The sequence below is a fragment of the Panicum virgatum genome, chromosome 3K (assembly GCF_016808335.1).
Source record: "Panicum virgatum strain AP13 chromosome 3K, P.virgatum_v5, whole genome shotgun sequence".
In the NCBI taxonomy this organism is placed as follows: Eukaryota; Viridiplantae; Streptophyta; class Magnoliopsida; order Poales; family Poaceae; genus Panicum; species Panicum virgatum.
In genome coordinates this window covers 15,281,716-15,302,203 of record NC_053138.1, presented here as the reverse complement: position 1 = coordinate 15,302,203, position 20,488 = coordinate 15,281,716, and the positions used below count along the sequence as shown (strand labels likewise).

The window sequence follows — 20,488 nt, the reverse complement described above, 5'->3', positions numbered from 1 at the left end:
TGTTGATGAAGAAAATAAAGTAGGTACATGATTAACATCCTGTTTGTACTTTTGGCCAGACAAGATTTTTTTTTTGAAAGAACCTGGCCAGACAAGATTACACATTGGAACTGGAGGCAGGCTGCTCCACTTGACGTGGCCCAGCACAAATAACATGATGTACAGTAACACCAGCTCCGTCTTGGACCAAGATTCTTGGTGTCGCTGATTAAAAATTAAACAAATACGCAAATCCTGCCCTGTTACACATGGCTCCAGGGCTCACTTTTGTTTTTCCAAGAGGGACAGGAGCGCTTCCAGGTCTTCAAACAAGCAAAAACAGAGAGCTTCATCTAATAACGAGACAACGGCCAAAGGGCGGGGTTTCTCAGCAGCGAGGGAAAAAAACATCGAGAAAGAAGCGCCAAACGACTAGGAATTGTGCGAAGCAAATTGTCCAGATGTGATTAGAACATAGTCATGGTGCCCAACTTGTGCCAACGAGAGGAACTAGTGTCTATAAAATGGTAAGCTGTACAGCGAGATCCAAAACTAAAGAGCATAATTACATAAAGAGTAAAGAGCATGCCGTCTGTGTCCCTTTCTTAGCATAATGGAAAAATTGACAAAGATTTTCCACAATTGAAGGTTGATTAGATCTAGTTTAGCACCTGATTTTTCGGATCATCGAAGATCATCGCCCACTCCGGTTGGAGCCCCACCACCCATGGCTTTTCTCCAAGCCTGCCCCCACACTCCACAAAACCGCGAAGGGGATTTCCATCGTCGGCGAAGAAGGCTTGTTGGTCGAGCGCAAATTAACCAGCTACGATCCTTATCATACGTTCCGAAAAAAAAAATGATCACGCCTTTTCAAAATCTAATGAGGAGTACCAGTTTGAATGACATTTTTTTCATAATTGTAGTAGTATTTAGGACAGCACCATTTTTTCTTAAGAATCAAAGACCATGCAATAGCAATGAGAATGCATAAAATAGAACTCTTCCACTGTACTGCAGCTACAACATGCCTGTGTTTTCCAGCAAATCGTTGGGCTTTCAGCGGATCAAATGTAGGAACATCAAGTGAGACAAACGGACTAGCTGAATATCTGACAACTTAGCCTTCCTAAAGGAAATAAACAAGGAACTTAACAAGACAAACAGGTAGAGATTAGTGAAACAACGCGTGCCAAGAAGATAAACAGGTAGAGATCTGGTAGGTATTTAACAAGACAAACTTCTGAGAGAGAAAAAATTGATGCGATATCAGCATTCAGTTCATCGAGGCCAGTGATGTATATAAGTCCAGAAAGAGCAAAATTTCCAAGTGAACTGCACAAATAATATCACTCCATCCATCCGCCGACACACACAAGACACTCCTTAGCCATCAACATACCTTTGGTAAAAATAAAAGGAACGCCCCCTTCCTCTGGGGTCTGGACCACTACCTCTAGTACTGGTAAATGACAATCGGCAGCAACGGCTAAACAAACAAATGTACAAACAACAATCATTCAGCAGCACCTAGTCTGCAAACTGAGGCCGTGTTTAGTTTCGGTGCAAATTTTTTTTGCGTTGGAATCTTACTAATTTGAAGTACTAAATGAAGTCTATTTATAAAACTTTTTGCACAAATGAATTGTAAATCGTTAGACGAATCTAATGATGCTAATTAATCCATAATTAATTAATAATTAGCGGATGATTACTGTAGCACCACTGTTGCAAATCATGGATTAAGTAGACTCATTACATTCGTCTCGCGATTTACAGCCCATCTATGCAAAAATTTTGTAAATAGACTTTATTTAATACTCCAAGTATGTGTCGAAACGTTCGATGTGATGTTTTTTTTTGTGTTTACAGAGTTTATGAGGTGGGAACTAAACAAGGGCCTTAGGCCCGTGTTCCCTCTCGGACCGGATGATCCACGAAGTACACACCAAAGAGGTGTTCCCTCTCGGACCGGATGATCCACGAAGTACACACCAAAGAGCCAATGCTGACGAACACATGGTTACAGAACAGAGCAGACCTGCAGTAAGCCTAGTGATTCTTCCATTGCAATCATGCTCTGGATGGAAAAGCAGCAGCCAGCCTCCATTGTGTTGAGTCACACTACTAGCCAAACCAGATGAGTATTTGAATCTATCCAACAAGCTATGTATGATATCTGTATTGGAGGGAGGAGCGTCCATGGAATGGATGTGTGGATGCTATTGCTGCGCCGCCTTGTGTGTGGGGAAGCCGTCGACGAGCTCCACCGGGTAGCGGTCAATGCAGTCGTCCCACGGGCTGTTGGGCGACGGCTTGACGTTCCGCAGCGCGTGCCAGACGGCGCTGTTGCACTTGAACCCGCTGCCGAAGGCGATCTGCCAGATGCGGTGGCCGCGGCGGACGCGGCCCTTGGCCTCCATGTAGGCCAGCTCGTACCAGATGGAGCTGCTCGACGTGTTGCCGAACCGGTGCAGCGTCATCCGGGACGCCTCCACGTGCGCCGGGCTCAGCTGCAGGTTCTTCTCGAGCTCGTCGATCACGGCGCGCCCGCCGGCGTGGATGCAGAAGTGCTCGAACGCCAGCTTGAAGTCCGGGATGTAGGGCTTGACCTTGGCGTTGAACAGCTTCTTCACCACGAGCGTCGCGAAGAAGAGGAGCTGCTCGCTCACAGGCAGCACGAGCGGGCCCAGCGTCGTGATGTTCGTCTTGAGCGCGCCGCCGGCGATGGCCATCAGGTCCTTGGACAGCGACACGCCCGTCTTGCCCTCGCCGTCCTGCTCCTGGTACACGCAGTTGAACGCCTTGTCGTCTGCGCCCTTGTGCGTGCGCACGACGTGCTTGAGGCTGTACTTGGCGCGGCGGCGGTCGGCGCCGCGGTTCGAGAGCAGCACCGCCGCGCCGCCGACGCGGAACAGGCAGTTGGGGATCAGCATCGACTTGCGGTTCCCGAAGTACCAGTTCTGGGTGATGTTCTCCGTGCTGACGACCACGGCGTAGGTGTTGCGGTGCACCTGCAGCATGTCGCGCGCGAGGTCGATGGCGATGACGCCGGCGCTGCAGCCCATCCCCCCGAGGTTGAAGCTCCGGATGTTCCCGCGGAGCTTGTACTTGTTCACGATCATGGCGGACAGGGACGGCGTGGGATTGAAGAGGCTGCAGTTGACGACGAGGACGCCGACGTCCTTGGGCTTGACGCCGGTGGCCTTGAAGAGGTTGTCGAGCGCGCCGAACATGACGGTCTCGGCCTCGGCGCGGGCGTTGGCCATTGTGGGCTGGGGCGGCAGGGCGTGCATGGCCTCCGGGACGTAGGTCTCCTCGCTGAGGCCGGAGCGCTCGAGGATCTTGCGCTGGAACTCGAGCGCGTCTTCGGAGAAGCCGCAGAGCTTGGAGTGGCGCATAAACTCCTCGAAGCGGACCTGGAGGTGGGCGGGCGGCTTGTAGCAGGCGAAGTCGACGAGGTAGACGGGTCGCGGGCGGGTGAGCACATAGACGGTGGCGCCGAAGACGAGGACGGCGGAGAGAACAAGCACGGAGACGAGGTTGTACTGGAGGTGGAGCCACAGCTGGCGCAGATCGTCGGGGTCGGTTCGCCCGGCCTCGAGGAGGATCACGGCCATGAGCGGGAGCAGCATCAGCGTGAGCAGGTGGGTGATGAGGTAGTGGTACCCCAGCTTCACGTACTTGAGGTTCACGCTCTGGAGGAAGTCCGGCAGCCGCCGGTGAGGCGGCGTCGCCGCGGCCGCGGCCGCGGATGGGGCGGTGCCTCCGTTCATCTTTCCTCGCTCCACCGGCCTAGATCTGGACGCGGAGTGCGAGTCAAAGATGGGGGCGCAGCGCCCCTGATGAGTGGACTGGATGAATGGATTCTTCCCGTTGTGGGAGGCGTTTCTGGTCTTGTGGCTGGCGTGGTCGTGGGGTAAAGATGGTGCCGCAGCAGCCGTGAGGATCGGAGCCGGCGGATGCGGCGAGGTAGTGGTGCGGGAAATGGGCGTGGCCGCCGGAGGCGGAAGCGAATCCGGCGGCGGCGGCGGGGGGCGAGGCGGAGACGGGTCGTTGCGGAGAGGGAGAGGGGATAAATAATGAGAAGGGGTGGGCGTGGAAGCCTGGAGGTGGGGTTTTGGCTCTTGCGCTACATTTCTTCCTGGAATTTTGCAGGGGCACCCTCGGTGAATCCGGGATTTCAGTTACCAAATGAGTGACTTTCATCTTTAGTTCCATGTACCAAGTTTAGACCTGGTTGCAGAGTGTGGGTGGCTACACATTTACTTGCTCCGTCCTAAAAAAATAAATAAGATATTAGAGGATTTAAAATTTATACTATATATAAGATATTAAAGAAAATTATTTAATTTTCTAAGCTCTTAGTTGCATACTTAATTTCCTTTTCCATTTCTTCCCGGTGTTTAATTTTAGAAATAACTTTAATTATAATTGGTAAACTAAAACTCTCGAAAGATGCATGTGTCTTTTGTTCTCTCGCTTAATCTGTTCTAAAATTACTAGAATAACTTATATTACAAGACGGAGGGAGTATACTTTTAGCAACCATTATACTCAAAATAACTTCAACTTCCTATTAGGAGAATTTGTTAATATATATCGCTGCATTATCCCAATGGTCAAAACGGGTATGGAGTTTTTGTTAATACACAAGGAATATGTGTGAAATTTCAAGCTACGGATAATAAACAAAATCAACTTGAACTATATGTGCGATCCTTATTTGCCCATTCGGTGAATCTGATGAATCACATGGTAATATCATCAACAACAAGAAAACTCAACCCACATGACATAATAACCAGCTCATTTACACCTAGTTGATTAAGAAGCAAAAAACGAAGTCATTTAACACTATGTAATCCTAGACTCAGCATAGGTGTTCGTATTTTCTGAATTTATTTTAGAACTTAACTAGTGCTATTCTTTCAGTGGTAATGTGCACGTCGACAACTAGATGTCTATGGTGACTTGTTCAATTTTGAGGATCTATCAGCTCAGTATCTTGGAGGTGCTCATAGGAGTAGGGTTTCGAGTTGTGTGCGTGTATTTATAGAATGTGAGTGTGAATGCATGTTTGTAAGCGTACATTTGTATAGTATTTCAAAAAAAATAAATATCAGCTAAAACTGCATGATAACAATTAATGTTAGGCTATTTGCAAATTTGGTCCACTTTTTACTTTACATATAACTGCCACTCCACTATAGTTGATGGTTCTATTGGTATTTTTGCAGTTTTGTAATAACAGGTTTGCAATCGTGGCCGAAAACAAATGAGCAAATTTGCCATCACCCTTTATACTATTTGCCATTTCTGAGGCGACTACTCCCACCATCCTGAACTGAAACCAAAAGAAGGTACAGGCGGCGCTCCGCAAAGTTGCCCGGACACGCCAGAAAAAGCGGGGGACAGGGACGGGATGCTGAACAGAAATCCGCCTTCTCACCGGGACGCGATCGAAAAGAGCGCCTGGAAAGCGAAAAAGATTCTCGAGTCAGAGGGAGAGCGAGCGAGAGAAGCCGTCCCGGGCATCCGGCTCCGTGCCCTGCGCCCCAGCCTGGCCCTCGTGCTCGTGCCCGCCGGTGCCGGTCAGCAGCACAGCGCACATCCACCCACCGGCCACCACCACACACAGAGGCTGGAAAAATAATGGGAGCTCGGCTCGCGGCTACGCGCATCCGCGCTGCCAGCCACGGTGCCCTGCACACCCAGGTTCCGCGCGGAGGCAGAGTCTGGGCCGCACACCCACGGCGCACCTGTGTTTTCTTGTCGCCGCGGGATGCGGTTTTTTTTATTTTTTTATTTTTTATTTCCGTTTTTTACAAAAAAATATATTTTCAACTTGAAAAATTACAGAAATATACCCGGCCGCCCCGCTGCCGGGCGGCCGGGACCTGGCCGCCCGGCAGCCGGGCAGCAGAGGCTTATCCGCAAAAAAAAGACGACAAAAAATTACAGACCGGTCCTTGGGGACCGGCCGCCCGGCAGCGGGGCGGCCGGCCCCCAGGCCGACCGGCAGGGGGGCGGCCGGCCCCCCACCCCTATATAAGGTGTTGGCCGCCCCTCACCCCCCATTTGCCTTACTAAAAATCCAGAAAAAAGAAAAGAGAGGGAGAAAGGGAGAGGAGGAGTGAGGGAGAGGCAAAACGGCGAAGCTCTGTCGGATTTTCAAGACGGCGACTTTAGGTAACTATAATTTTCTACATTTTATAAATAGATTATGTTGTAATTATTTTTTTGAAACAGTAGATTATCAATCAGTTCAATTATTGTTAGGAGTGATTAGTGGTACATTTATGTGCAGTTACTTATAGTGATTAGCGTTGATATAGTACATTTAGTGTTAGATTTAGTATTAGAAAATACTAGAAAATTGTTAGAGAAGTATTAGAAAATAAAAAAATGCAAGATAATATTAGAAAATTGTAGAAAATGTTAGAAAATTGTAGAAAATTATAGAAAATTGTAGAGACTGTTAGAAAATATTAGAAAATATTAGAAAATTGTAGAAAATTATAGAAACTATTTTGTTGAAATAGTAGATTAGCAATCAGTTTAATTATTATTAGGACTGATTAGTGGTATATTTAGGTGTAGTTACTTGTAGTGATTAGCGTTGATATAGTACATTAGCAATCTAATTAATTAATCTTAAAAATTGCAAGATAATATTAGAAAATTTATAAAATGTTAGAAAATATTAGAAATTATTATTAATGGTTAGAAAATCTTAGAAATTATTTAGGAAATATAATGAAATATTAGAAATATTTAGATGTGTGTGATTGTATTGTATTGTTTTGATCTTACGTGGTAGGTGTGGCCGGGGTTACTCCTGCGTTGCTGGACCCAACAATAGACTCGGGTCACCGGTCCTTCCTTGTGAAGGTTCAGCACCAATAACTAAACGTGATGCGTCCACGTCCACCTACAGAGTTGGTTACTATAGACCCACGATGGGTGCCCAGGTGATATGTCGTCTATTTTCTGTTTTTATCCGTTATACATTTCGTTATATAATGTATTAATATTTGAGCACTGTATGATGCAGGCTGAGCGAGGCAGGTCTTATCACTGTGGCTCGTCTTGCTGAGAGTGCTTTGGTGAAGCTAGACAGGTCTCTACTTTCAGCTCTCGTTGACATATGGAGACCTGAGACACACACGTTCCACCTCCCTTGTGGGGAGATGGCACCGACCCTGCAGGACGTTGCGATGCTGTTTGGTTTTCCTATCACCGGAGACGCTGTCGGGCCCCGCGTGGTACCTTCTACGTGGTTGGAGGATCTTCAGGAACGTTTTGCAGGTGTTGCCACCACGATTGATCCTGAAGATTTCAATGAGCACTCACTGTCGAAAGGCCCTTCCAAGTCATGGCTCCTACAGTTTCAGGTACAATTTCGTACAAAACGATGTGTTGATGTATTTTATGACTTTGAAATAACTCATGTGTTTCTTATTCTCAATGTTCGTACTTCATTGCAGCCGGATCTGTTGGCAGCACATGCCGATGACTACAGCGTGACTAGATCACTCGAGGCATACCTGCTGTGGTTATTTGGGTACATCATGTTCAACAACTCACGCAGGCACTGTGTGGATAGGGTGCTTCTGCCCTACGCATTATGGACTGTTTCGACTGTTCGGATTATGGTTGTTTATGATTGTGGTAGTTTACTTGTCATTTGTTTCTATAGATATTATTGATGTGAACTTGTTATATTTGTGGGTTCCATAATGCTCGTGAAATAAGGGAAGTTCTTGCGAATTTTTTCCGTGATTTAATGAAGGACAAGTTAGTTGAGGGAGGAGTTAGCGGCCGAGATCCCGCCGACGATGATGACGACTACCGCATATAGAGTAAACTTCGTGACATGCTCATATAGCTCAAAATAGGGACCATAGTGTATCTAGCTGCGAGTACGAGATCACAGGTTGCCACTGCTCAGCACGGCGATCACAGGTTTTGCATATGTCGCATTGTTTGCCCAGACAAACGTGACAAAAGACGACAGCCCAATAGCATTGCCCTTTCACCATTTCAAAAAGATGTGACAACACGGTTACCACACCAGCTCACCTTCAAAACAGTCTCTCGGGCGAGGACGACGGAACTGTCATTCTACAGCGAAGGTCTGTGGCGTGTAGTGGGGATGGCGGCATCTAGACATGATCGACCGAGCGGCAACGATGCAGTATTGTGAGTCTGCATGCACTTAGATGCTCTGCATGCATAGAGATGCATCGAGTAGTCAGTTCGAGAATTGAATCTAGCATTTTCAGTGTTCGGTCAGCTAGCCTCTTCACTGTGTTGTCATGTAGGCTTTTCAGGTCCATTTACACTCCACAATCCGGGTATCAGATCTTTGTGCGCCTATAAATACTCCGAAATTTGTGAACTCCCAGCAGCACTCAAACACCAAAGCTCATTGTATACCCAATGTCTGGAGGTGGGTCTAGCGGGAAGAATTACTACAGTTTTGGGAAAGGAAAAGGGGGAAAAAAGGGAGACCCCATAATATGGGAGGGGCCTCTTGGATCTGATTCCTTTCCGGAACCAGTGTTTGAGTTTCCGCCACAGCACAAGATTGAATTTACCAATGAAACTCCTCTACGACAATACGATAACCGTAGAAAACCGTGGCCAAAATACAGACATGGTGAGGACTGCTTAGTGCAGATGTGCACCGACGGAATGGATGGCAGTCGGCGTTTCTTCAAATGCCCACACGCATGGGTAATACTCGGTTGTTTTATTTCTTTATCTTCATTGAGATACCTTACATGAAATTTATTTTGCAGTCTTCAGATGCTTCAGAAAACTATGGTTTTACCAGGTGGGTCGATCATGCACCAATTGATTCAGTTCAGGAGTTCATCGAGTACCTCCAGATAAAGATCTTTGATCTGGAATGCAAGATAAACCATTACGAGGAATTAAGCGAGGGTAACAAAGACGACGAAGATGATGATACCAGCAATGCTGCCGCTTCACAGGATGAACCATGCACTATTTCTTACTGCAACTGCCCTTGTCACAAGAAGAAGGGCCCTGCCCCTCCGGCATCACCGCCTGCACCACCTGCAATGGGTGGATACTGCGGAGAAGACTCAACGCAGTTTGCTACGTGGGGGTATGGCTACTAGGACTACCTAGTGCTAGTCACATGCTGCATCGTTGTGTTTGTTGTGTTTTTCTAAATTACCTAAGGCATGTTAGCTTAGTTCAGAATCTGTTTACCGTAATTGCAACGGGTTCTGCCATGCCACTGCATGTCTGATGTGTGTTTCATTAACGTTGTATTATGATGTAATTCCTATGGTTTACATTGTGTAATGCAGTTTTTAGTTCTTAATTCTTACCGTTATATTTGATGTGTGGTTCACAGTATTCCAGTCTCTTGAAAATGTCCGAAAATATTAAAGGCAAGTTCGAAGATCCACTATATTGCTTGTGCGTGCGTGGCACCTCGGTGCCGTGATCTGTGGCGCCAAGACGTGTTATCTCGGCGCCACATATTACAGCGCCGACCCCCAGGGTCTATTTCTGCAAAAAGTTATAAAAAAAGCACAAATGTGAAATTATTTCGCGAAAAAGGGTAAATTGCAAAAAATAAGGCCGGCCGCCCCGCAGCCGGGCGGCCGGTCCCCAGGGACCTATCTATAATTTTTTGTCGTCTTTTTTTACGGATAAGCCCCTGCCGCCCGGCTGCTGGGCGGCCAGGTCCCGGCCGCCCGGCAGCGGGGCGGCCGGGTATATTTCTGTAATTTTTTGAATCGAAAATATATTTTTGTAAAAAACAGAAATAAAAAATATAAAAATATAAAAAAAACCGCCCGCGGGATTGGACTGGGACGGCCTGGCGGGTTGCTGGCGATCCAGCCACAGCCCACAGCCATCGACAGCGAGCGGGGAGGAGGAGGGTGCCGCCAAAGTGACCGCGCGATGCCAACGGGGACGGAGCGTGTGGGTGCGGCGACGGGGCAACGGGGGGATGTCATGTCACCCACGGCCACGGCCCCCACTGGTCCTGGTCTAGCCAAAATGACGACGGGGATCGCGCGACAGCCGCCGGAGGAGGGACGGGGCGCGAATTTGCTTGGGCGACGGGGGGGCTCGCGGCGTTCCTGCCATGCCACACTACTGCATCGGCGGCGGCGGGTCCATCAACATCCGTCTGGTCTCCACCCAGTTCTGAACTTCTGATCGCCTCGCCCGTCATGCGATGCACGTGTCCACAGCATTTTGACAGTCGGCTCCACGACAGTCCCTGCTGCCATCGACGATGAACCATACTCTTTTACTTCAGTAATTATTAATAAAAAAACAGTAGTAGTGGTTGATAATTGAGATTTGAGAGACGCGTGGTGCGATCGAGTTTTCTGATGGCGGGAGCCAAGGGCGAAGTTGCCATTTGTCACACGGCAGTCGCGCTCGCGACGGCCAGATCGTAAGGCTCGTGGCAGATTTGGAAGTTTCGAAAGAGAAAAAGTTTGGCCCGGTTCAGCAGCCTCTGGGGGTTGTTTCAGGCAGGGTAGGGGAGACCTGGCAGGAAACCATGGCCACCACACGAAAAAAAAAAACTGCACGTCTGGCAAACACCATGGGAGGAAAAAGAGGAGATCTCCTGCCCGTGACTTGAGGCGCAGCCTCTCCTGCTGCGGCGCTTTCCGTGAGAATTCTCAGCCACGGCACGAGCCGGTCAGCGTGAGCAGCGTGCCCAGGGGCGTGTTTGGTTAGGGATGAAAAAAAAATCGCGAACTGCTCTAATCTGGAACTGCTCGCAGGTCACGAGCCGCGCCAGAAAAAAGATTGAAGATTTATACTGCCAGCAGCAAGTGACAGTTCACCGGCCGTTTACACTTGGGGCGAATGTGGAGTTAGCCAGCTACTTCCACCTAAAACCAGCGATCCAAGTGATGCTGTCACAGATGACCCGCTGCTGGGATCGCCTGCGGCGTGAAATAATCGGTTGCGTCTTCTCTCCGCTCGTTTGCTTCCTCCTCCGATCCGTCGTCGTTGTCGTCTTCCTGCCCATGGATGGTACGAGCTGAAAGGGGCGCTGGGCTTCGATGAGCTCCGGACAGCCGCCCATGCGGCGAACGGTCGACAGGTACGGAGGTGGCCGGACCCTCTTTGGAGAATGGCTGATTGGACAATGGACACAGGACACGGAAGGCTCTTCTAGCTTTTTCGATCAAGCCATCAAAGGGGGTGTTAGATGAAGAAACAGTGCTCATAATTCAGAGTCAAACTTAGTGTAACATGAGCTGTATTTTCCGTTCAAGCCTGACCGTCAATTTTTGCAGGATCCGAAGAATCTACCGTCTCGGTCTTTTTCCTTGACTCTTGATGAGGTGGGGATTCTCAGCTATTCGAATTTTAGCGGGACATATGCGCAACCGATTTTGAGCACGCTAAAATGTTGAGTCCTAATCACGCAAAGCTCATACTTAAAATCAAATGTCCATCTGGCATTCAAAATGATCTGTCACGTCAATTTTGGCCCCGTGGCCCCGCAGTGTGACATACTCATCCTCTTTTCTTTTGATGAAGCGATGCTGATCCGAAGCAATGAAATGAATAGTACAGACAATTTCTCAAAATAAATAAATAAATAAATAACTCAATATCGATGCCGTAGAAATACTTACTTAAAAAGGGAAATCTCCTGATCTGAACAAGAATCAGAAAAAGCATTGTTTGTCTGCAAGCCTGATTGTGTGTATACAGCAACTAATCCTATTGGCCATAGCCCACCCTGGTTTCTATACAGCAAATAGTCCTGGACTCCTGGTAGTGGCATACTACAAAAGCAAGCTTTCTGTCGCAGTAGTCTGTCGGTTATAGCATGTAATCCTGGAACTGCCTGGCGAGCCACCGGCATGAGGCATCCAACGCATGTGCGGGGAAAAGGTTGGGGCCTTCTTCTCGGAGACAATGCCCTCATCGATCTTGCAATGGCACCTCATCCTGCGAAATAAAGTAACTTCCCACGAGATGCAAGTTGTGTCTTGTAACATGAGCTGTTCCTCACCATCTCAATTTCTTGTTAACAAATAGCCTGATCTGAAAGAGACATCTTCAGTTAATATACAATTCACTACCCCCCTGGTGCTTGTCGCAAGACTGCAAGAGCAGTGGAGGCTTTTACTTGCGCGCTTAGTTTTCTCTATGTCAATCCCAGCCCAAAAAAACAAAAGAATTAGAGACGTGTCTCTAGTACCAGCAAGGTCTCTTTTCATTTGCAAAAGCTTGAGATGCAAGGCTCAGACCAGAGCAATGTGCAAATGTCAGCAGAAAGAATTTGCAACGCAGTACCATAGTACCATACTTTTGCAAACGTACGAGTAGATCATACCGCCGTGAATCAGTAGAGAATTGGGCTCGCTTGGCAACCTAGTTTTCCTCCGGATGACGGGATCCAATCCAACTGGCAAATGCAGAGTTGCGTGGGAATCGACGCCGAAATGGACGCCTCACCAAAACCTCTACACAAGGACGGCAAATCAACGTGTGACGGAAAACGATTTGTTAACCATGCAGATGCGTGGATCCGTTGAATGGATCGTCTGATTCAGCCAAGAAGATATCGGAGAAAGTCATGCATCCTACATCAGCTGAAAGGTTTTTATCATATATCCGATTAGACAAACCATTAAACATCTGCTAATCTGCACAAGTTCATCTTGTAATCACGTACGTAACTCGAAGAAATGAACAATCCATGGCTTCCGGAGCAGCAGGTTGAGTGTCCAATTGACAATAGGGTACAATATTGAAAGCAATAGAGTGCTCTAGTTTAAGAGGGGGAGGGGGTGAATTAGGCACTCTTAATATCTTAACCAATGGCTCCAACTAGTTTGCACAAAATTTAAACTAAAACAAACTATCTAGATGTACAACTACGGTTCACCTTAGTGTAAAACCCTCATCCCAAAAGAATTTAGCAACCTATAGCCAATCCTATCAAGAAACTACTCTATGAAAGTAAAAACACACAAGTTGCAAAATGAAATGCGGAAGCTTAAAGAGAGGGATGAGAGAAAGCAAACTCTCGACACGAGGATTTATCCCGTGGTTCGGATTGCCACAAAGGCGCCCCTACATCCACGTTGTTGAAGCACTCGCGAAGAGTATCGCTTCCCGGCAGTCAAGTCTCTTCCATGAACACAATCACGGTCACCTTGATTCCGATCTTCACTAAGGGAGATTGCCCACGAAGAAGGGGTCTCCGTCCCCCGCACAATATTGCCGACGCCGCTCCACACCAAGCCGGAGGGTCGTTGACTTACCGGCGAGCCACCAAACCTCCAAGGATGGCCGGCGCACCAAGATACAATGTTGGTTCACTCTAGAACCACAGCACAAGGATCTAAACCTTGCTTGATCACTCACTCAAGAGCTAATGTAGCACTAACACTCACAAAGCTTTTGCTAAGGACTAAGGATTTGATCTTTATGCTCTTGGATGGCTTAGAGGTGTTGTTGGATGTGTGTTTGATGTCTTGGGACTCCAGCAATCTTCAAATAGCCGGGGGAGCACATATATATAGGCCACACACTTGAACTAGCTGTTTGGAGCCATTGGGCACATTTCTGCGTAGGCATCGGAACTTCCGGTGCTGGGGCATCGATTCTTCCGGTCACTCTACGCTCTGAAGTAGCCGTTGACTTCTCTGACACAGTTGCAGCGACTTCAGAGACCATCGGTTAAACCAATCTAAGGGCGTCGGTTAAACCGGTCACACACAGCAACTGGACTAGTCGTTGGACCTCCCTCTTCTGCTGACATCATTGCTCTGACGCTATGCTCCGATGCACCATCGGTTAAATCGGTGTTGAAGACTTGGCTCCTGGGCACTTGACATCGTCTCTGGAACATAGTACGTTGAATGCACCGATGCTTGACTTGACACCATTAGTTCAACTGGTGCTTCACTTTTTTTCACTTGATCTCCAGAGGCGCTCAGTCTTGCACTAATGCCAGGGCGTCGGATCTTCTGACAACCATCGGATGCACCGATGCTATAGGCATCGGTTCTTCCGGTGCTACTGGTTTCTGCAGAACTTGTCCAATTCAACGTTTCTTAGAGTCATTTCTTCGTGTTTTGCTTTGTATGGCTTTTTTACTTCATCCCTGGGATCTAGAAATGTTCACTCAACAAAACACGCCTCGCGTTACAAATATGAATAGAGTTTATAACTTTAGCTGAAATTGTGATAGTATATTTGGTAGGTTAGGATATGTAATCCTGGACTGCCATATGTATCGGGGAGGTGTCTTGCCCCCCAAGTCTCTGTGCTCTATATATACCGCCCAAGGGGATCAATGCAATACATCGACCGCATTATACGCATCCTACCTTTCCTACATGGTATCACGAGTTAGGGTTTCGACCTAGGCTTCCTGTCGTGGTGCTGCAAACCACAGCCGGGTGGCGGAAGGCACCCGCCCTAGCCCAGAGGGTGTGTACTCGGGGGTTAGCTAGTCTTAGATCGATCTCACTCAAGAACACGATGAACACAGCAAGATTTAGAGTGGTTCGGGCCGCCGGAGCGTAATACCCTACGTCCACTGTGTGTTGTATTGCCTTCCCACGAGAGTGAGAAGGTGCGAGAGCTTGAGTCTGTCTGGATCTGTCCTGTGCACAGCGAGCACCTCCCTTTTATATCTCAAGGGGGCGCGTACACAGCCGTTGGATCCCCGACAGGTGGGTCCAACGATGCAGTATAAACTAATGTACTGTTCATACATTATGGCGTTGTAGGCAAAGGAGATCTCTCTCTTGGATTCCCTCGCCTGCTCCCGGAGCCCTCCGTCCATCATGTCTTGGCGCTGTCTTGTCGAGACGGAGCCTGATGTAGCTAGTAGCATCGCCTGCCACGTAGCTGAACGGCTGTGTAGGGAGCGGCGTAGGTGGCATGATGGAAAAGTGCCGTGCCGTCGTATCCATTTAACGCGGCAGACGGGCTCTGCGCGGGCGCGGCTCAGGCGGCTGCACTGTGCTCCTTGGTAATATGCGGCGCGCAGCGGGGTCTGACAAAAGGCTGTCTTGTGTACCGTGGCGGCAGAGCACGCCTTGTCCATCGCATTAAATGCGGTAGGTGGGCGAGTCTTCCTGCGGAAGACTCGCGCACGATCCCACGTCTCCGGGACACGTGGCGGCTCCGGACCCCTACACGGTGAGGGGAGTCCGGACGGGCGCAGGAGGTCCCGGACCCCTCTGGGGGTCCGAGGCCTCGGCGGTCAGCTCGGAGCTTCCCTTCCGTGGAGACACGTGGCGTCACCGGACCCATAGGCGGGGAACGGTCCGGGGCCGTTGGCCTGGTGAGGGAAAAGCCTGGCCTGTGGGGCCTGGCTACTCCGTCTTTCCCGCGCAGCTACGGATAACTACGCGGGTCCTGTCTTGCTGCAGTAAGAGTGGGTATCCCTGTTACAGGGTACCGACAGTGGCCCCCGGGCCCACCTTGGGGGAGGTACGAACCCACAGGTGGGGCCACTTCTGCGATTTGGCTCTATATAGCTTGAAGCTCCTTTCCGCAGGGGTCTTGACCGGCTTTGACCACCCATTGGGTTGGTTGCTGCCTCATCACATCGCAACGGCTTACTGACTCACGATCCCCACGCATAATAGTGGTTCACATAGTCATGCGCGCGACACTCGGCATTGTTGCGGCCGGAGTAAACGGAATATTTACCACCGTCGCAGTTCCCGAAAAGCTCGGCCACGCCTGCGATTAATGCGCGCACGTCAGCTCAGCTTCCGCCTTGCTTCACGCGCGCGGGCGGCGGTTCGGATCCCGCCTTTTCACACCTCTGTTGGTTACCCGACATCCCTGACAGGTGGGCCTGGGCCCCCTTGCCATGGAATGGGCGGTTAACACTAGGTGCGGACGTCGCTTGGGTTCCAGCGACGGTTCCGGGGCGCGCCGGTTGAGTCAGGCTTTATAACGGGGCTTACCGCATTCCACGGTTGCTTTCCCGCATTCGTCTTCTTATTCCAGCCTTTGCGCCCCTTTGCCTCCGAGCTTTCCTCGCCCTTCTCTCCCCCTTACACAGGCTCCTTCCTCACCCACCAAGAGATGGCATCCCTTGTTCATCCCCGTCGCTTCCAAACCGAGGGAGAGCTGAACACAGTGCGCCGCCTCCTTGGGTGGAGCGCTCAGGAGACCGGCTGGGGGGTGCGAGCAGGCTCGGTTCCCCTTGGCAACCTCCGCGCCGGGGAGTTCGTGCTATTCACCTCGCACGTCTCCGCCGGCGTGGGACTGCCGATTTCTTCATTCTTGCTGCTGCTGCTGGAAGACTTCGGCCTCCAGCTTCAGCATCTGACGCCCCACTCCCTCCTCCTGGCGTCCATCTTTGTGCATTTATGCGAGATGTTCGTGGGAGTGCGTCCCTGCGTCATCCTCTTCCGCTACTTCTTCATCCTGGTGAGGTCCGGAAGGAGCAGAGACGAAGTGGGAGGGTACTACTTCCAGATAAGGAGCGACCTGCCGACTCCTTACATTCCCGGCCTTGCTGGGGGAAGGTGGGAGGAGTGGCGCAGGGATTGGGTGATCGCTACCACCGAAGCCAACGAGCGCCTTGTCTTGCCGACCGCGGGGCCCGCCTCCGACAAAGCATCCTGGAGGGCCAAGCCATCGCTGCAGCCGGAGTTCGACTCCGTGCTGGATAAAATCAGGTCGCTGGCAGGGAGCGGCCTCACCTCGTGGCACGTGCTCGGCGACTTCGTGAAGCGCCGGATCGCCCCCCTGAAGCAGCGGCCGCGACCGGCGTGGAGCTTCACCGGCCTCAATGATTGCAGCAGGACCCACCGCGGGGAGGGAAGCGACCTGACCCAGGAGGCCTTGGAGGTCCTGGTGCGGAACGTGACGGGAGACACCTTCATCCCAGAGAACCTGATCCTCCCGCAGAGCATAGTCCCCCTCTGCGAGGACCCGGCGAGGGTGGCGGTGCTGGCCACCCTGCCGACCCTGGATGACGGGGGACTGGCCCTACGGCAGACCGGGGGTGACCCGAACCGTGGGCTCCGGATCCCTGGCACGTCCGGGGATTAGGCTACGCTGAGCGCTGCGGGGTCCGGCGCCACTACGAAGGGGAAACAGGCCGCGGCTAGCAGCGCGGCCGCGGCCGGCTCCAGCCGGGCTCAGAGCAGCTCCGGTGCGTCGTCGGGGGACGCAGGCCGGCGGAGGCTACTCCGGGGCGACGGGACCCTGGTCTCGGAGCCCGCCGCGAAGCGCCAGAGGTCTTCTGAGGGCGCAGGCCAAGGCAGCTCCCGGGCTGCCGGCCCCCACGGGTCCTCTAGCGCAACTGGACCACCACCATCGCCGCCGAGGAATTCATCGCGCCGGCAGCAAGAGCAGCAGCAGCAGGAGCAGCCGCAAGAGCAGCGGCAGCAGGCACGCAGACGGCAGCAGCAGCAACAGGTGCGACCCCGGGTTGCGCCCATGCCGCAGCCGCAGGAACAGCAGCAACGGGTGCAGGCCCGGGTTGCGCCTGCATCGCAGCTGCACGGGCAACAACAGCAACATCAACAGCAGCAGCCACAAGAGAAGAGGCCCGGGCTCCGGGGACGCTGGGTACCCGGTACTGCTGGGTTAGTGTCATCCTGCTCTCCTCGCTTGCGCCGGTGTTCTGTTTGTTTGTTTTTGTTGATGGCTTTTCTGCTTTGCTACCAGGGCTTCCCGCCCCAGCGGTTCTTCTACCACCGTTGGCACATCAGCAGGTGCCCGGGCGGCGGCGACCTCGGCATCGACAGCGATGGTGGCAGCAGGTGCGGGACCCTCAGGTACGGCGTCCTGCTGCTTACTCCGTGGCACATGATGCGATGCTAACTGTCATGCCATTTCCAGACTCTGCAGTGCTCAGTGCAGCAGCGGCGGCGGCGGCGGCGGCGGCGCCGGTGCTGGGTGCAGCCGCACCCGACACGGTGGTGGAGGTGCCAGTGCAGGGCACAGCCGCTCCTGACACATCGGTGGAGGGGGCACCCGATGCGGCCGCGTCCGCCACGGCGGCAGCGGGAGTGCCGGAGTTAGGCTCGGCCGCGCCCGACTCGGCGGCATCGGGGGCGCCGGAGCTGGGCCCAGCCGCGCCCGACTCGGCGGCAGCGGGGGCGCCAGAGCTGGGTCCGGCTGCGCCCGACTCGGCGGCAGCGGGGGCGCCGGAGCTGGGTCCGGCCGCTCCCGACTCGACGGCAGGGGGGGCGCCGGAGCTGGGCTCGGCCGCTCCCGACTCGGCGGCAGCGGGGGCGCCGGAGCTGAGCCCGGCCGCGCCCGACTCGGCAGCAGCAGGGGCGCCGGAGCTGGGTCCGGCCGCGCCCGACTCGGCAGCAGCAGGGGCGCCGGAGCTGGGCTCGGCCGCTCCCGACTCGGCGGCAGCGGGGGCGCCGGAGCTGTGCTCGGCCGCTCCCGACTCGGCGGCGGCGGAGGCGCCGGAGACAAGTGCCGCAGCGGAAGCCCCTACCTCCAGCTCCGGTCCTGTTGCGGAGGAAGAGTTGGAGGTGGTGTTTGGCAGGCGGCTCCTGCAGCTCCAATCCCCGGAGGAGGATGCGACTCCGCTTCCTCAGGTGCTGTTGCGAGTTCAGCATTCGATCGAGGAGGCAACCTCCTCCGCCGAGGCGGCCTTCCGACGGGAGTGGTCTGCGCTGGAGAGCGAGCGTCAGCGCCTCTCCGATTGGCACACCCGCCTGGAGGCGCACACGAAGGCTGAAGCCTCCCACGCCGCGGAAACTCGGTCAAAGCTCAAGGCGGACCAAGAGGCCTACCAAGTCAACCTTAAGAAGGTGTTTGACCGAGAGCTCGCAGTGTAAAACCGAGAGAAATCCTTGGCGCAGCGGGAGCAGGACTTCACCCTGGAGGTTGTTGGCTTCGCTGCTCAACGGTCCGGCCTCGAGGCCCACCTCGCAGCCCAGCAGTCAGAGCTGGAGACTCGCAGCGAGGACCTTGAGGTCCGGAGGCAGGAGCTCGATGTCTTCTCTACGACTCTGCAGGGATGGCGTGAACAACTGCAGGAAAGAGCCTGCCAGCTGACTGCCGACGAGGCGGATTTGGAGGAGGACCGGAAATCTCTCGCCAAGCGGGAGGCTCACGCCACCGGCATAGAGAAGGAGCTTGGGCGCCAGCGAGAGTCGCTCAAGAAGCGGAAGGTATATGCGGAGCAGAAGGAGGCCAAGCTGGAGGAGCGGTCCCGCGAGCTCGAGGAGAGATCCCGCGAGCTCGAGGAGAGGTCCCGCGAGGTGGAGGTGGCCAAGGCGGCCTTGGACACCCGGGTGCAGGAGGCTGTCCGGGAGGCGGTCCGGAAGCATCAGGAAGACCAGCGTGTCGAGGCCCAGCGGATCGCTGACTGGGCAAGCGAAGCAAGCCTGGCGCTGGTGCCGCTTGGTCTGAGCCCGATCCAGGTGGCGGAGCCGCCAGCTTCGGTAGCTGACGCCCTCCCGGTGCTGAGTTCTGCTTCGGATAGGCTCCAGCGCCTGGGGCCAGTCCTTGCTGGTCAGCTTGAATCCGAGGGCCGCGAGCTGATCCGGCTGGTGGCGGAGCACATCCTGACCTGCCTCCGGAGCCACGACCCGACCATCTCGCTGGCGCCCGTGATCGATGGCCCTGTAGCGGAGACGGAGGCCGCCGCTCGGGACAGCGTGCAGGAGGCCGTTGACTTCGTCGCCGCCTACTTCAAGCGAGAACCTGCAGACTCTTGAGCTGGGCATCGTATCTTTTTCCTTTTGCATTATGTAACAAACTTGTACTAGCTGTAATTTTTGAAGTAGAAAAAACTTCAACTTAGCTGTTTGTCAGTTGTTGATTTGCAATATGCAGCACCCCGGCGCCCTGGCCCTCTGGCAGATAGGTTCAGTTGCTTGGACCTGTCTGCCATCTGAGCCGTAGAAGATACTGCGGACCTCCTTGGCATAGGGCTGCATAGCCTGCAAGACGAGCAAGCGCCTTAACTTAGCTATTTGACGCATGCAGAATTCATCCATGATGTCTGGGACAAAGCGGATGCCCTGGGCCCCCTGGGAGAGAGACTCAGTTGCTATGAGTCTGTCTACCATCGAGATTGGCTCTTATCCTGCATGAAAGCTTTGAAGCGGATACTCGGACCCCCTGGTAGGTAGGCTCAATGGTTTGAGACTGTCTACCACCTGCCAGGTTTTAACCTGTGTACCACTTCAAAGTTATAGCTTAGTAGCAGACCCGCGGGGCTCATTCCTGACCAATCCCAGGCTGGTACCAGGTCCAGGACTCTAGATGCGCAGGCCCAGGTAGCTCTGTGCTTGTTACAGAGTGGGGGAGTGCGTAGGCTTAGGGTCGGAACCAGGCTAAGGCGCTACGCAGGGCTCCGGACCACTCCAGGAAACAGCACGATCTTTCCGGACCTGGCTTCATCGTCCCAGACCCTTCGCAGCAGTGGGTGAGGTCACTTTGTTGTGCTCGATCCTTTGAGATATAGTGTTGGACACACCGTGTTGGACTTAGGAAGCCAGCTCTTGAGCTGGGACGAGGT

At 52.5% G+C, this 20,488-nt stretch overlaps 1 protein-coding gene across 1 annotated transcript; it reads right to left on the bottom strand.

Annotated features, from left to right (window-relative positions):
• Window positions 1–1,810: 1,810 nt before the first annotated feature.
• LOC120697802 (3-ketoacyl-CoA synthase 4-like) lies at window positions 1,811–4,079 on the bottom strand. Its single transcript, XM_039981153.1, has one exon. The coding sequence runs from the start codon at window positions 3,753–3,755 to the stop codon at window positions 2,202–2,204; it is 1,554 nt and encodes a 517-aa protein (XP_039837087.1). The 5' UTR covers window positions 3,756–4,079; the 3' UTR covers window positions 1,811–2,201.
• Between the last annotated feature and the right edge of the window lie 16,409 nt (window positions 4,080–20,488).